This window comes from Mesocricetus auratus, unplaced genomic scaffold, assembly GCF_017639785.1.
Source record: "Mesocricetus auratus isolate SY011 unplaced genomic scaffold, BCM_Maur_2.0 Super-Scaffold_15014, whole genome shotgun sequence".
In the NCBI taxonomy this organism is placed as follows: domain Eukaryota; kingdom Metazoa; phylum Chordata; class Mammalia; order Rodentia; family Cricetidae; genus Mesocricetus; species Mesocricetus auratus.
In genome coordinates this window covers 37,757,565-37,773,186 of record NW_024429186.1, presented here as the reverse complement: position 1 = coordinate 37,773,186, position 15,622 = coordinate 37,757,565, and the positions used below count along the sequence as shown (strand labels likewise).

The 15,622-nt window shown below is 43.8% G+C and overlaps 1 protein-coding gene across 1 annotated transcript in view; it reads left to right on the top strand.

Annotated features, from left to right (window-relative positions):
- The first annotated feature begins 4,040 nt into the window (after positions 1-4,040).
- The window catches only part of Arg2 (arginase 2), a 23,203-nt gene continuing 11,621 nt past the window's right edge, over positions 4,041-15,622 (top strand). Inside the window, exons 1-2 of the mRNA XM_005072738.4 lie at positions 4,041-4,233; positions 5,062-5,134. Coding sequence (XP_005072795.1) covers positions 4,099-4,233; positions 5,062-5,134 — 208 coding nt within the window. The 5' untranslated portion in view covers positions 4,041-4,098. The remainder of the gene's footprint in view (positions 4,234-5,061; positions 5,135-15,622) is intronic.

The window sequence follows — 15,622 nt, the reverse complement described above, 5'->3', positions numbered from 1 at the left end:
TTCTTTGTTTCTCTGTTGCCCTAATAAACCACTAACCACAAGTGTCTTCATGAGGGTTGCTACTGCTGTGTTGAAATACCATGACCAAAGCAACTTGGGGAGGAAGGGGTTTCATCAGCTTGCAATTCCACATAACAGTTCATTATCAAAGGAAGTCAGGACAGGAACTCAAATAGGGCAGGGTTCTAGAGGCAGGAACTGATGAAGAACCATGGAAGGGTGCTACTTACTAATGTTCAACCTGCTTCCTTATATTTTTGGTTGTGAGCCTAGCCTTTAACGACCGAACCATCTCTCCAACCCTCAACCTGCTTTCTTATAGAGCCCAAGACCACCAACCCAGGATGGCACCACCCACAGTGGGCTGCACCCTCCCCCATCAATCACTAATTAAGACAATGCTTTACAGATGGATTTTTTTTTTTTTTTTGGTTTTTACGAGACGGGGTTTCTCTGTATTGTTTTGGAGGCTATCCCAGCCTGGCCTCGAACTCACAGAGATCCACCTGCCTCTGCCTCCTGAGTGCTGGGATTAAAGGCATGCTCCACCACCGCCCAGTTTACAGATGGATCTTATGGAGGCATTTTCTCAACTGAGGCTCCTTCCTTTCAGATAATGCTAGCTTGTGTCAAGTTGACATAAAACTATTCAGCACAAGAACCAACTTGGGAAAGAAAGTATCCATCACTGAGAGGAGTCAGGGCAGGAGCCATGGAAGAGTTACTTGCTTTCTGTCTTGTTTTGCTACCTTTCTCTCTCTGTCTCTATCTCTGTCTCTCTGTCTTTCTTTTTAGACTTAATTATTCTATTTTTATGCATATAGTTGTTTTGCTTGCGTGTATGCACGTGTCTGGTACCTGACAAGGTCAGAAGAAATGTTGAATGCCCTGGAACTGAAGTTATAGAAAACTGTGAGCCACTATATGAGTGCTAGGAATTAAACTCAGGTCCTCTGCAAGAGCCACAAGTTCTTTTAATTGCTAGTTATCTCCTTAGTCCCTCGGTTGCTTTCTTATACAACCCAGGACCCCTACCTAGGAATGGTACCATACACAATGGGCTTGGCCCTCCCACATCAATCCTTAATAAGAAAACGCCCCAAACACAGGCACACACACACATGGTGATCTGATAGTTCCTCATCTAGAGTTCTTTCTTCCCAGATGACCCTGGTTTGTGTTAAGTTGACAAAAATTAACCAGCACAATGTTCTATACTGGCAGTATCAAACATGCAACCAAGATTTAATTCTTTAAGAAAAATTAAACAATCAATCATCTAATTAGTATGCAAATCTGTTTTCATTTATAATCAATGGTAAAATTATATGTATGCCAAATAATTATTTTTCACATAAATCTGTGATTTGTCATCAGTTAATACTTGATTTGTATACTTACTTTAATTTTTAAAATGATTTTTAGTGTGTGTGTGGAGGCCAGAAGAGGGTATCAGATCTCCTGTAACTTTATGTTTATTTGATATAGCTGAGGTTACATAAAAGAATTCTCAGACCAGGTGTGGTGGCATTCACCTTTAATGCCAGCACTCAAGAGGCTGAGGCTGGTATATTTCTGTGAGTTCAAGGATAGCCTGGTATACACAGTGAGTTCCAAGCCACTCAGGGCTACATAGTGAGACCCTGTCTCAAACAACAAAATTCTCTGGCAATAAAGGATTGTGTATTGAAAAAAAACTTAAGATGCTCTGATTTGGTGTGCTGGCTAGTCTTTTGTCAACCTGACACAAGTTAGGGTCAGCTGGAAAGAGGGAACCTCTACTGAAAAAAAAAAAAAAAGATGCTCCCATCAGTCTGGCCAATGGGCAAGTGAGGCAGGTCAAGTCTGAATGATAAAATGTAGACATGGGGGAAACATCTAGCCAGAGACATCTAGAAGGGTCCAGACTGAACGGGGCCATGAGAGGAGGTGGGGTTGGTGGTATGTGGGGGGGGGTATGGAGCGAGAGGTCAAGAGACCTAGATAACCAGTATGGCCAAAATGGCGGAGGTTATATGGGGTCAGAGACTGGGGGAAGAGAAACTTGGGCCCTGGGCTGGAGAGGTAGGAGGTGGGGTGAGAAGTGCTGGGAGGAGAGACTGACAATTGTCCTAGGTTTCTTACCTAACACAGATGGCTGGTGCCACCCATGGGCGGGCGGCTCTGAGCTGTAAACCTGTAAACAACAACACTCCTTTGTGACCTCTGCTTCAGTTCCTGCCTCCAGGTTCCTGCCCTGTTTAAGTTCCAGCCCTGACTCCCCTCAGTGATGGAGTGTGACCTGAGAGTTATAAGCTGAAGTAAACCTTTTCCTCCTCAAGTTGCTTTGTTCACGATGTTTAGTCACAGCAATAAAAACCCGAAGTCCTGGGTGCTGGAGAGATGGCTCAGAAGTTCAAAGCACTGGCTGCTCTTCCAGAGGTCCTGAGTCAATTCCCAGCAACCACGTGACGGCTCACAGCCATCTATAATGAGATCTGATGTCCTCTCCTGGTGTGCAGGCATCCATGCAAACAGAACACCATGTACATAATAATAAATCTTAAAACAAAAATCAAAGCCACTTAAAGAATCACAGCCTTGCCAGGTTCAAGCAATATTGTGCTGATTTTGTTTACAGCACATTAAACCAGCAGAGGGTGGGGAGATACATGTGTTAGCTATCCTGGCCTTCTTTATACCAAGCACCTTGGAGTTAGTGTTGCTATGGAGACATCTGAACTGCTTTAGAAAAAAAGCACACAAATTGGCATCAGGTGAAATAAATTTCAGATGTCTTTAGGAAAAATGGATTTGAGAAATAAATAGGTCTAGATTTTTGTTTGCTATAGTGTTACAGTTAAGAGTGTGGTGTTAATAGTCTTGTCACTGTATGAAATATTAAATATGTCTATTCTACCAAACACTGAAAACTTGTGTTTACAGCAAAGAATTCAAATCCTTTTATCTTCCCTACCTTGCAGTGTCTGTTGAGGCAAAAAGCATCAGATTCCTCAGAAGCTGGAATTGCAGGCTACAAAACTCAGATCCTCTGCAAGAACAGTGTGTGCTCTTAACTGCATAGCCCAGAAAATACATTTTATTATTAAAGCCACGAGTAGCTGTTTGGTATTTTTGGATTTGTTTTAGCCTCCTTTTAGTTTAGAATGGTCCAAGTGTGTTGGTATTGTTGACCTTTAATAACCAGTGCTCTCATTAATCATGTAAAGAATTGAAAACAGGGGCTGGAGAGGTGGATCAGCAGATAAGAGCACTTGTTGCTTTGGCAAAGGACTTGGGTTCGATTCCCACCACCCACATGGTGGCTTACAACGGTCTGTAATTCCAGTTCCAGCAAATCCAATATCCACTTCTCACTTCCCCGGGCACATATATGAAATATGGTGTACAAACATACATACAGGCAAAACACTCATACATACAAAAAAGAAATAAAGCTTTGTTTAAAAAAAATTAAGAACACCTCGGAAGTAGTTGCTTAGTAAATCCTAACTTCCCCATCAGGAATATCTGAAGTAGATGATGAGTCTTTACTAAGAAGCCAGACTCAGAGGATTCTGCTGAGACTTGACTGGTTCAAAGATGGGGTAAATGTTTCTAGGATTTTCAAGCTTTGGCATGGAAAGCTGCAGATGGATGCCGGGTTGGTGTGGGCTGGCAGATGATGCCGGGTGAGACCCGACCATGGCCAGCATCAACTCTTCAGCCGAGATAGCGATTGTGGCAGGTAAATGTGTATGAAGAAACCTAGAGATCGTGTATCGAATTCGCGTTTTCCACCGAGATCTCCAACCTGGCGAGGACCTCTATTTCCCCGGAAACTACACACCTGCTACTCCGAACAACACCTAATTAGATCCGGTCCTCGAGGCTTAAGCATCGGGCGCGCGCCCAGGGGAAGAGGGCACGCCCACAGGGGGCGTGTCCCAAGCCCTGGAGAGAAGTGGTCCTCCGAGAAGGTGCACCAGGGCTGGTCGGGGGCGTGTCCAAGCGATGCTGACATCACAGGGCGGGGCTCATCACTGCCAAGTAAGGCAGTGAAGCTGAGGGGTGGCGGAGCTCACTCGAGATTCTGAGTCGCACGGAACAGCTGCTCCTATGGTGAGCCCCTCCCTGCCAACCATGTTTTTGAGGGGCAGCATCTCGAGTCTCCTCCGCGCGCAAGTGCATTGCGTCCTGAAGAGATCTGCCCACTCCGTGGCTGTGGTGGGAGCCCCTTTCTCTCGGGGACAGGTGAGAGCTGGGACCTGAGCTGGCGGGACGGAGCAGAGAGAGTGGGGTGGGAGGCGAGAATGAGGAGTAACGCCGCGGGGAGTGGGGGAAGCTCGCGGGTTTCCGCGGCTGGTACCGGAGCGCACTTGGGATTTTCCCTGACCCAGATGAAGACGTGGGACGGGAGGGGTGAAGGAGGGCAGTGGGCATCGAGAGGGCGGGCTTCTGCGGCCCCCCGGGACAACGAGGAGATCGGTATTTCCAGCTTGGAGTGGTTAAGGGGAGGAAAAGGAAGGGAAGAGAAGAGGGACTCCTTGGAGAGCTGGAAAAGGCAAAACCGGGGTCGTTGGAAAATTGTCCGAGAGGTTAGAGACTTCGACCGGGGTGATTAAGGAAGGCTTCAAGATCTATTCTTGCCCAAAGAGCATTAACCTGGAAAGAAATCAATGCTGGCTTCGCCAGCTGCGGGAGAACCCCAGGTGCTTTGTTCGTCCTCAATGAAAGAAACCTGCTGTCGGGGAGGCCAGGGCGAGCTCACAGATGAAAAAGCCCGGTCAGTAACACGGTCTCAGCCACCGGATCATTGCCCACTCAACCCTTTCCTAATCTGGGACTCCTGGTCCGGCTCTCAGTGAGAGACTCAGAAGGTTGGTTTGCTTTCAACGATGGAATTTTCCCTCCTCAATCCATTAAGCATTTAACGAAATGACTAGACCTCTACCTTGGAAGTTTTGATGCTGTGGCAGTTTGCATAGGAGTTCGTTAGGCGCTCATTGCAGCATCATTATGTCTAAGTGTTTCTGCCCCTTTTCTCAACCTTTCCTTGTCTGTGGGATTTGTGATTCACAGAAAAAGAAAGGAGTGGAAGATGGTCCAGTTGCCGTTAGAGAAGCTGGCTTGCTGAAGAGGCTCTCCATATTGGGTAAGTGGTTGGATTCGCAATGTTCAGGAATGGAAACAGACCTGTTTAGAAATGTATCTCATATCCTGGTCCTGTGGTATCAGCTTCGCACCTGTAAGTGGTTTGTACCATCTGGTATCCTTTAGATTCCTTCTGCAGAGAAACATCAGGGAGTCTTCAGGGAAAGTCTTGTTGCAAATATTGTAAAGTGAATGACACGTGCAGCCAAGGATGCTAACTAGCCCCAGCTTTAATTGCAGCCAGCCTTCTCCCATAACGTGGTAGCTTTCCTTAACTCAGTCTTGAGATGCTTCCGAGTTATCAGTGTCACATGTTGCCTCTCTCCAAATCATTTCCTCTCGGATAAACAGGTTTGTATCGTAATCAGGACATAGACGGGTTTTTCTTTTTTAAAGATTTATTTATTACATATACACCAGATTGAATTGTAGATGGTTGTGAGCCACCATGTGGTTGCTGGGAATTGAACTCAAGACCCCTGGAAGAGCAGTCAGTGCTCTTAACCTCTGAGCCATCTCTCCAGCCCCCAGAAGGGTTTTTCAGAACTACCTAATTATGAAATCACTTGGGTGACTTGTTAAAAGCAGTTCCTAAACTCCTCCATGGAAGAATTCTGATTCCCTAGATCTGAGGCAGGGCTCAATAAATCTGTGCATTTTTACAGGCCTCCTTGTAGTCAGATTTGCAAGTTTCTGTCTTGTAATTAAGGTAGTATTTAGGCTTTTAGGACCAGAAGTCTAACCTAAAGATAAACGCCATGTCTACAGGCACCACATTTTAATACTTGTATGACATCTAACCCAAATATTTCTAGCTTGTCCTCCATTGTCATTAGGGCCATTCACATCTTTTCTGGTGCTCTGAATACAAAATTTACAGTCAATAGAGAGCTTTGACAATGGGAATGCAGAATCTGGGTGAAGTATCTTTGTTCACTCTTCCTGTGAAACAGTCATTCCAAGGGCCACTCATCTTACAAAATCAGGAAGAATGAAACCACCTAATGTGTCCCTTTTATGTGGGGCCACAATAGGGAACCAAAGACAGATGAAAGTAAAGAAAACCACCAAAGTCAAGTTGGTGAACCAGTGAATTCATTAGGCTGACTTCCAGGAGGATGGTGAGGGGTTACTTACAGGGACATAAGGACTCAAAGCCAGCTGCACTATTGAGAGCCCACCCTAGTTCAATATCAAAACAACTGTAGTCACTTGTGCACTCTCTGATTAGCAAAGGTCAAATTTTAAAGGAGAGAAGGCCTTTGACAAGGTAGAGATTTGAGATGTCTTTGGACTTTAGTAACTAGATTATATGAGATTGTGTGAAATAAAAAACAAGATAGGAAGAAAAGCAGATTGTTGTTGTTCGAGGAATGGTCTCTCTATGTATCTCTGGCTGTCCTAGAACTTGCTATATAGACCAGACTGTCTTTGAACTTGAAGAGAGATACCTGCCTCTCCCTCCAGAGTCCTGGGGTTAAAAGTGTGCACCACCATGCCTGACAGAGAAACCGATTTGAAGATGAAATAAACTTGGTTTGGAACATGATGGGTTTTCAGAAGGCAGATGAGGCACTAGAACAAAGGTGGAGAGGCAAGCATGGCTTTCTAGAGGAAGGTCATCGTTGGGGCGACTGCAAGAATGGAGGCGGGTTGAAGAAATGTCTCAGAAATGAAGAACACTTGCTGCTTTTGTAGAGCAGGTTTGGTTACCAGCACCCACTATGGCTGCTCACAGCTGTCTAATTGCAGGGGCTCTGATGTCCTCTTCTGATCTCCATGGGCACCAGGCGTGCACAAGGTGCACATACGTAGAGAGTGGGAGTTGGACTTCCATGGTAGGTAGATTGACAAGGTGCCATGCCTGAGACAAAGTCTGGCAGCTTAAAACAAAGACCTTGTAGACTTTTGTCTCCCGCCGAAAGGCCCCTGCTAATGGACTGATTGAATAAGTTCAAAGCCAGGTCCAGGACATGTTATATGACCGTTGTGTGCCAATCAACCATCCTCTTTCTACAAACCGACCAGTTCTTCGAGGACTTAACCCCTAGCCCTCAAGAGACTGGATTTTTCCATCTTTGCAGAGGGTGTTTTTCTCTGTGGGTATGTTACATGTGTTTCCTCACCCCCAATAACCACCTTCAGCCGAGGATTCTGTCTGTTCTTTGCTGTGTCTGAGATTGCTCTGCTGTAACCCTATTGCACTCAGATTTCCCCTGCCTCTTAATTCTTTAACTGTCAGAAAACAACCCCAATCAAGACCCCTGGGCTGTGTCACATAGAAACACACATGCACACACAAAATTCGATTGGTCATCTGCGCCTGCCATAATGAACAAAAGCCAGAGACACATCATTTGTGTTTTCGGGTCTCCCAGGAAGGGACCTAGGAAGGACCGGTCAAGGGAGAGAGTGAAGTGTTGACCTAAGGAAAAGGACGTTTGGGGAATAAAGCAAGCAGCTGTGTGATAAGAAGTCTAGCAAAATAAAGGATGGCAGCTCCCTGGGCATGAACAGGAGAGTTTCATCGGAATGGTGGGAGGGAGCCAGGCTGAGCCATCAGTCCAGTGTGTGCCTCCTGCTGCTCTTAACCGCTGAAAGCCAATACAGATGCTGACTTCACAGATCTCTCATACTTAAAATCTCTAATGGTTAAGTGACTACCGCAGGCTTTCTGTCTCACATTAGTAAAACAGACTCTCCTGCTATCGGAAAAAGTGCCCAGTGGACTCAATAAGAAAAAAATGTCTTGGGAAAAACAATGTGAGCTTAGTGATGAGGGACCAGAAAATCCCCATGTGGCTTCTTGAATTCCAGCCCCCTGTGGCTGGCTAACACTATGGAGTACTTTTATATAGCAGCCTTAGTAACTTGTGGCCTCTTCATTATCATAGCTGAGTCACATTCCGGTAATTACAAAATGAGACCTCAAAGTGTTCCTTGTGTCCTGTTGCTACCTCTAAGCACAGAACATTCCTTCTACTGTGATGACAAAAGGGGGGGGATTTCCATGGTGGTCAGAGCTTAAGTAGACTCTGGAGCAGATGTACGGATGCCTCTGAGCCTTAACAGCAGTACCTCTCTCTCTCTCTCTCTCTCTCTCTCTCTCTCTCTCTCTCTCTCTCTCTCTCTCTCTCTCTCTCTCTCTCTCGTTCTTCAGTTTGCACATTTGACCCTGTTTTCATTACAGCTAAAGCTGGGGCTGCTTGACCTAGGTTCCACCAAGGAAAGCATGCATAGCAAATTTTGATTTGGAATTCCAGTACCTTCATTGGAGCATTCTGTATTGTGGGTGTCACTGGCCTTTTTTTTTTTTAAGTTAGTGTGTCTTACTTTATAACCCTGGGTGGCCTGGAACTCCAGGGTGACCTCAAACTTGCAACAATCCCTCTGCCTTTGCCTCTCTAGTCCTAAGGTTACAGGTCTGTGTCATCAGGCCTGGCTTTAGATTTAAATTCTTAACGATCCCCTTTAATGATTTCTGGGCAAGTCTCAAGACTATGTTGCTTTTCTGCTCAGGCAGGTTTCTGTTGTGGCAGCTTAAAGCCCCCTAAGTAAGCTAGTTCATCCTTATGAGAAAGAGTCCTGTGAAGGCCTTTTTAAATACATTTTTGATCTTCTGCCCCAACCTCCTTACACGATCTTTTTGTGAGTTAGTTCAATTTGGCTTCTGTGGCCTTTCATCTTGGACTGTATCTTAATCCTTTTGTATTTCAGCAACTTCCTGTTCTGATAGACACTTTGATTTCTGAACTGTCACATTCCTTACTACGACTTCTGGAAATAGCAATCTAAAGTCTTGATTTGCTTATAGATATCTTCAAGTTCTTAATAATAATCTACCTATTGTGACTTGGATTTTTTTTTCATTCTGTTCTTAGTGTGGTGGTTATAGAACTATATAGCCATTAAAACACACTGAACTTAAAATATCTATTAAGTATGCCTCAAATCTGTTTTGAAAGTTTTTCACATCTTCCCAAGTTTTTTCTCTTTCCTCCCTCCTTTCTGCTCTTTCAGTGAATATCACTATATATCCCAAGCTGACCTCAAGTTCACAATCTTCCTGTCTTAGCATCCTGAGTTAGAATTACAGGCATGTGGTACTATGTCTAGCTTAAGTTTATTTATTTTCTTTCTTTTTTAAAATTATTTAACTTTTATTTTATGTGCATTGATGTGAAGGTATCAGATCCCCTGGAACTGGAGTTTCAGACAGTTGTGAACTGCCATGTGGGTGCTGGGAATTGAACCCAGGTCCTCTGGAAGAGCAGCCAACACTCTTAACCACTGAGCCATCTCTCCAGCCCCAAGTTTATTTTTCTTAAGGTCATCCTTTAGGTACTAGAACTATGAGCTGGGTATAGGGGTGCATGTTTTTAACTGGGAGGCAGAGGCAGGTAGATATGAGTTTGAGGCCATTCTGGTCTAGGTAGTGACTTAGAGGGCTAGCTGGTGAGAGCCTGTCTCAAAACAAAAAATGATGAGCATATTCATTTACTGATGTGTGTGCAGAGTTGTAATGCATTTGCATATTTGCATTGGAGTGTCGCTAAATTCTAGATGCTAGACTTAACCCAAGTAAACAAAACAAGTTTCTGTCAACAGTGCTCGGAAATAGAAATGTAAAACCGAGGGAAGTATGTCAGTGGCTGTGAGCATTTATAGAGTAAGGAGAAGCCAGGGATGGGGATAGCAAAGGTCAGGGATGGGTAAACACAGCAGCTGAGATAGGAGGCTTCGTTGGAAGGGGCTAAGTGAGCAGACCTGGGCAGGAAGGAAAGGAATCTGAGCAAATTTGAGAGAACACTATTTCAGGCAGAGAACACTACGTACAAAGACCCTGACGCAGATCTAGAGTATTAATGTAACAGAACCCATCCGGAGCCCTAATCAAGATTGCTGTGTTCAAAGGGGTGGACCTTCTACTTCAGGGTTTTAGCATAGTCGCACAGCTCCCAGGAAATTGTCATTATTTGACAATTCCAGTAGTAGTTTCCTAGAATGCTGTTTATAAGACTTTTCTTTTCTTGACTGACACAAGTCAATAGGGAAAAGAATAGTCTTTTATAAATGGTATCAAGACAACTGGATACCCATGTGCCAAAAATAACTTTAAAAAAGAACTCCCACCTCCATAGCATTTATCAAAATTCCTAATTAGCTCAGGCTGGAGAGATGGCTCAGTGGTTAAGAGTGCTGGCTGCTCTTACAGAGGACTGGGATTTGGTTCCCAGCATCCACATGCTTCTCCATATTGTAGTTCCAATTCCAGGAGACGAAACACACTCTTCTGACATCAAGCCCCATTTCCCACCACGGGTACATTAGGAGTAAGTTTTCAACACATGATCTTGAAAGGGCGTATTCAAAACCATACCAAGAATCTAGCATGAAACCCAAGTACTGCACTGCTTTGGACCGGCTGGAGCCATATCCCCCTGTGGGATGGGCCATCTGTCCTAGGGAAATGGGAGCTGAGGCTTGAGTTGAGAAATAACCATTTTCAGATTTCCCTACTGCCAGTCATACCTTGAACGTGCTAATAGTGATCCATTTCTTTTTTATCCTTAAAAAGAGGTTTGTTCATTTACTTTTGTTTTACGTGTTTTGCCTGCATGTATGTGTACCACATGGGTACCTGGTGCTCTTGCAGGCCAGAAGAGGGTATTGGATCCCCTAGAGCTGGAGTTACAGACAGTGCTGGAAATCTTACTTGGGACCTCTGAAAGAGTAGCAAGAACTCTTAACTTTCCAGACCTTTACAAAACATTTTTAGCTGTGTTGGTACAGTGTGCATTTAAAAGTCAAAGGACAACTTATACAGTCTAGCAGGCACAGTGGCTCAGACCCTTAGACCCAGTCAGTACCCTAGAGGCTGAGGCAGAAGCCGTTTTCATATACACAGTGAGATATTGTCTCAGAAAATTAAAAACAAAATACACATGGTCTTCAGCACCAACTTCCTCTGAAGATCCTACTGTATTCTTGCTCACATTTCTCATGGAGACTCCTTATCTATGATCTCAAGCCCTTACTGACTCAGCTACGAGCTCTAAGTTCTCACCATCTCCCAAATTAGTTGTAATAACAAGAACCGGTTTTTCCTCTATCATTAGAGTCTGCATCCAATCCCTGTATTGGGTAGCTAAGAAACTGAGATAGCAGCAACTGAAAAAAAATTTCGCTTTCAAGTAAACAATCTGGAGAGAGGTCTTGAGATGGTTTGGTGGCTCTGTCCTCAAGCCCAGATTCTTAATTGGCAAGGCCTTTACTTAATGGTTGCATACTCATTTCTGGAAGCAGGAGAGATGAAAAGAAGGCACAAGGGGGAACGGTTCCCTTTCTAAGAAGCCATGGCAGGACGTTTCTTTCCACGTACTTTTTGGCGGGCACTGGTTGTGTGGGCACATTCCAGTTTCGAGGAAAGTTGTCTCTGCATGGAAGGCCAGATGTTAGCCCTCAACCATGCCGATAAGGTCCAGACTAGGGCTTAAACTTCTTCCTCCTGTCACTTTTCACCTGAGAAAAAAATAGCTGCAATTTTAGATATATAGGTATACAAATCAAACCTTTTCTAATAACAATTTGCTTTGAACAACCCCTAAGTGTACATATTTTAACATTAGAGACAATAGGAAATCCATACTCATGAGATGGATGTGTCTAGTTGTACATACAGAATTAGAATTAAATCATGAACCAGGTATGCTGGCTCATGCCTATAAATAACTCTAGTGCTGGAGAGATGCTAAGGCAAGAGAACCATTGCAAATTTGAGGCCATCAAGGGACACAGTGAGTTCCAGGCAAATCTGTATTAAAAAATAAATCTTGGCTGAATATTTGATTTTGCAGGATGTAGTTACTGTCAATGTTTTTCAAAGTTGATTTTTTATTCTATTATTGACTTTGGGAATGCTGCTTCACGCAAATAGGTAATAATACTAAGCGGAAAAGTTATGTTTAGAGTTATTTCAGAGTCCCAAATTCAAGCCAAAATTCATGCAATTAGAAAAATTTAAATCAATTTTAAGTATGTTTTGCTTGCATGTATGGATTGCATCATGTATGTGCTTCGTGCCTGAGGGCAGAAGAGACATCAGATCCCCTAGAATTGGAGTTACAGACAGTTGAGCTTCCCTGTGGGTGCTAGAAATCATAGCTAGGTTCACTGCAAGAGCAGCAAGTGCATTTTAACCCCTGAGACATCTCTCTAGCCCCCATGTAATGATTTTCTAAGTGAAACTCACGTCAGCAACTCAAACAATAAGTGTATTTTTACCTTTAAATTATTTCATTTATTGTGTCTCTGTGTTAGTTCTTCTCATCCAAAACTGTTCATCAAACATATGATAAACAAGTTTTGGGAAGTCTTAGGTTACAACATCTGTTTCAAAGAAAACATAAAAGGATGGAGAGAGAAACCACAAAGATGCCTTAGGTATCTGTAAATCCCCTAGTATGGCCTGCTCTTCTTGTTACATGCTCAATCTTATTACCATATCAACACAACTGGCAGGGAGAGCTTAGAAATTCACTGTCCTTTGAGATGTCACTCTTCAATGAACTCTGGTGACAAAGGGCTGGGACTCTTGCCCCAGTGTATGTGGTTACAGTTTTAGACCATGAGTTTTAAGTCATTATTATTAGGCTCAAACATTCTTTTCTTTTTAAATATAGGGTCTGACTATGTAGCTCCAGCTGTCCTGGAATTGTTACATAGACCAGGCTGGCCTCAAACTAGAGCTGAAACTTGGAGATCTGCCTGCCGCTGCCTTCCAGGTGCTGGGATTGAAAGCATACACCACCATGCCTGGTTCAAATACATATTGATTAATTAAAATAGCAACCGTTACAATCAACACATTTGCGGTCCTGGGAAGCACTTTCAGCACCCTGCTGGTTGTGTTAAAGGCTGTTCGGATGTCTGAAGATGTCTGATGGTGAAAGGCCAGGTGAACATGGTGGAGGAGACAAAACTTCACTGCTCAATTGACTCAGCTTTCGAAGCATTGGCTTAGTGATGTGTATAGTGAGGCCTTGTTGTTGGGGTGATCTGGGCCCTTCTGCTGACCAAAGGTTTGAACGGGCCTTCTCTGTTCCTGCTGTGTTGAACCTGGGGAAACCTGTTCTTAGACACAGAAAAGCAAAGCCTGAGGAATGACAACCACAAGCCAGGCCCCTGAATCACTACAGAGCAAAGCCTGCTGTTTACCTGGGTGGTACACAGATATGGATGTATTCAAGCTGTATTTTGAGTAGTTAGCTGTAAAGCAACTTAGCCTATTCCATCTAATTTCCATCTGTTTATGTGTAAAGGGCCTGCAAGAACACAGTTGCCAGGTTTGGGGAGTAACATGGGAGCCTGTATTGTTACTTGTTCTTACAAAGAATTTCTATTGCCTATAAAGGAAGAGGAAAAACACACAGCAAAACAGCATGGGTACAAATTGTACTTGTAGAAGGCCCTTCCTTGACTCCAGCGGTCATTGTCTCTACTCTTTACCTGGTACTCGTATTGTGCAGATTAAAGAGCGGAGTTAGGGAGTCAGTCATGAGTACCAGGTCACTTGGGAAGGGCTCTTCAAGATATAAGCCCCTATAGGGGCTGCCTTTTAGTTTTGTGGGAACACGAGGCAGAGACCATCAAGTTTTCATGGCCACACTTGTGTAGACTATGTAAATTATCAAAAATGCGTGCAGCTGGGCACAATTAGATTGAGAAATATTCCTTCCAGTATGCACTGTCAAGGAGCCCTTGTGGGGCCGGGCGTTGGTGGCGCACGCCTTTAATCCTAGCACTAGGGAGGCAGAGGCAAGCAGACCTGAGTTCCAGGTCAGCCTGGTCTACAGAGTGAGCAGAGAAAATCTGTCTTGAAAAACCAAAAAAAAAAAAAAAAAAAAAAAAAAGCCCTGTGGGTGTTGTCTCAGGCATCTGGGGAGTAAGTGGGAAACAGGAAGGTGTTTGTTGAAAAGGAATCGGTAAATAGATAATATTTTAAAAAATATTTTATATGTCTGGGTGTTTTTGCCTGAATGCCTGGTGCCGGCAGAGACCAGAAGAGGACATCAAATCCTCTAGAACTGGAGTTATAGGTAGTTGTGAGTTACCATGTGGATGCTGGGAATTGAGCCTGGGTCTTCTGGAAGGGCAGTCAGTGTTATTAATCACTGAGATATCTATCCAGTCCTCCAGAGTTGGTAATCTTAGAGCCCACATTGTGTGTGCAAATGAATCTGTTGAATGATCTCCAGCAGTTGGTTAGTGTCGGATCAAATGCAGGATCTTATGCATGCTAAGCAATTCCCCCACCCCCACCCCCGAGGTACCGCATGGAGAGTGACTGCCTAGTCCCAGATCTGCACAGTTAATGGCCAAAACCCTCTTATGAAATGCAGTCTGTCCTACCTGGAGTACTGCAGGAAGATTGCCAGTTCTCTTTAGACCTGTGCAGCTCCTTTCTGTTAAGTGCATGTGAGTAGAATACTGTTTTCTGTCAGGCTTATCTCCATTTACACCCTGGTATCCTTGATTGGGTTGAGTGTTCCCTAAGTTTTATTACTTATCTTATCTGCTGGGACCTTAATATCCTTGTTTTTCTTATTGGTCATTAGAAGATTTCTGAGTTAAAGGTTTGACAAGTAGTTTTGAAAGTTAATATTAACATTATTATAACCTTTTGTATTAGGGTTCTCTAGAGAAACAACTTATAGAGTGACTATACGTATATATATATATATATATATGATTTATTAGAATGGCTTACAGGCTGTGGTCTAGCTAGTCCAACAATGGCTGTCTACCAATGGAAGGCCCAAAAATTCAGTACTTGTTCAGTCCATGAATCTGGGTGTTTCAGCTGGGTTGTTTTTTTTTTTGGATTTATTTAGTGAACATTGGGATTTTACCTGTATGTGTGTCTGCATGAGAGTGTCAGATCCCCTGGAACTGGAGTTAACAGTTACAAGCTGCCATGTGGGTGCTGGAAATTGAACCTGTGTCCTTTGGAAGAGCAGCCAGTGCTCTTAACTGCTGAGGCATCTCTCCAGCCCCTCAGCTGGGTTTCAGTATATACCTGGAGTGCTGAAGAAGCAGGCTTCCATGCCAGTGAAGGAAAGGGGACTTGCTAGCGAGCATGAGAGGAAGCACACAGAGAGATGGGGGAGGGGGGTTTTCTTCCGTGTTCTTTGTTATCAGCTGCCAGCAGAAGGTGTGGCACAGATTAAAGGTGGGTCTTCCCACCTCAAAAGATCTGGATTCAATTAAGAAAAAATCCTTCATAGGTGTGCCTTTAGGATTTTAGTTTCAGATGTAGAGAAATTGACAACTAATAGCCACCACACCTTTTATAGTGAATATTGTAGTATTATAAAACACCGGATATGTTCCATTTTCTTACACCACATTAAGAACCTCATGCTTGATGTGATGTAAGGAAGTCACTGAGACAAACAAGTAGAGACACTAGAATAGGAATCACTCAGGA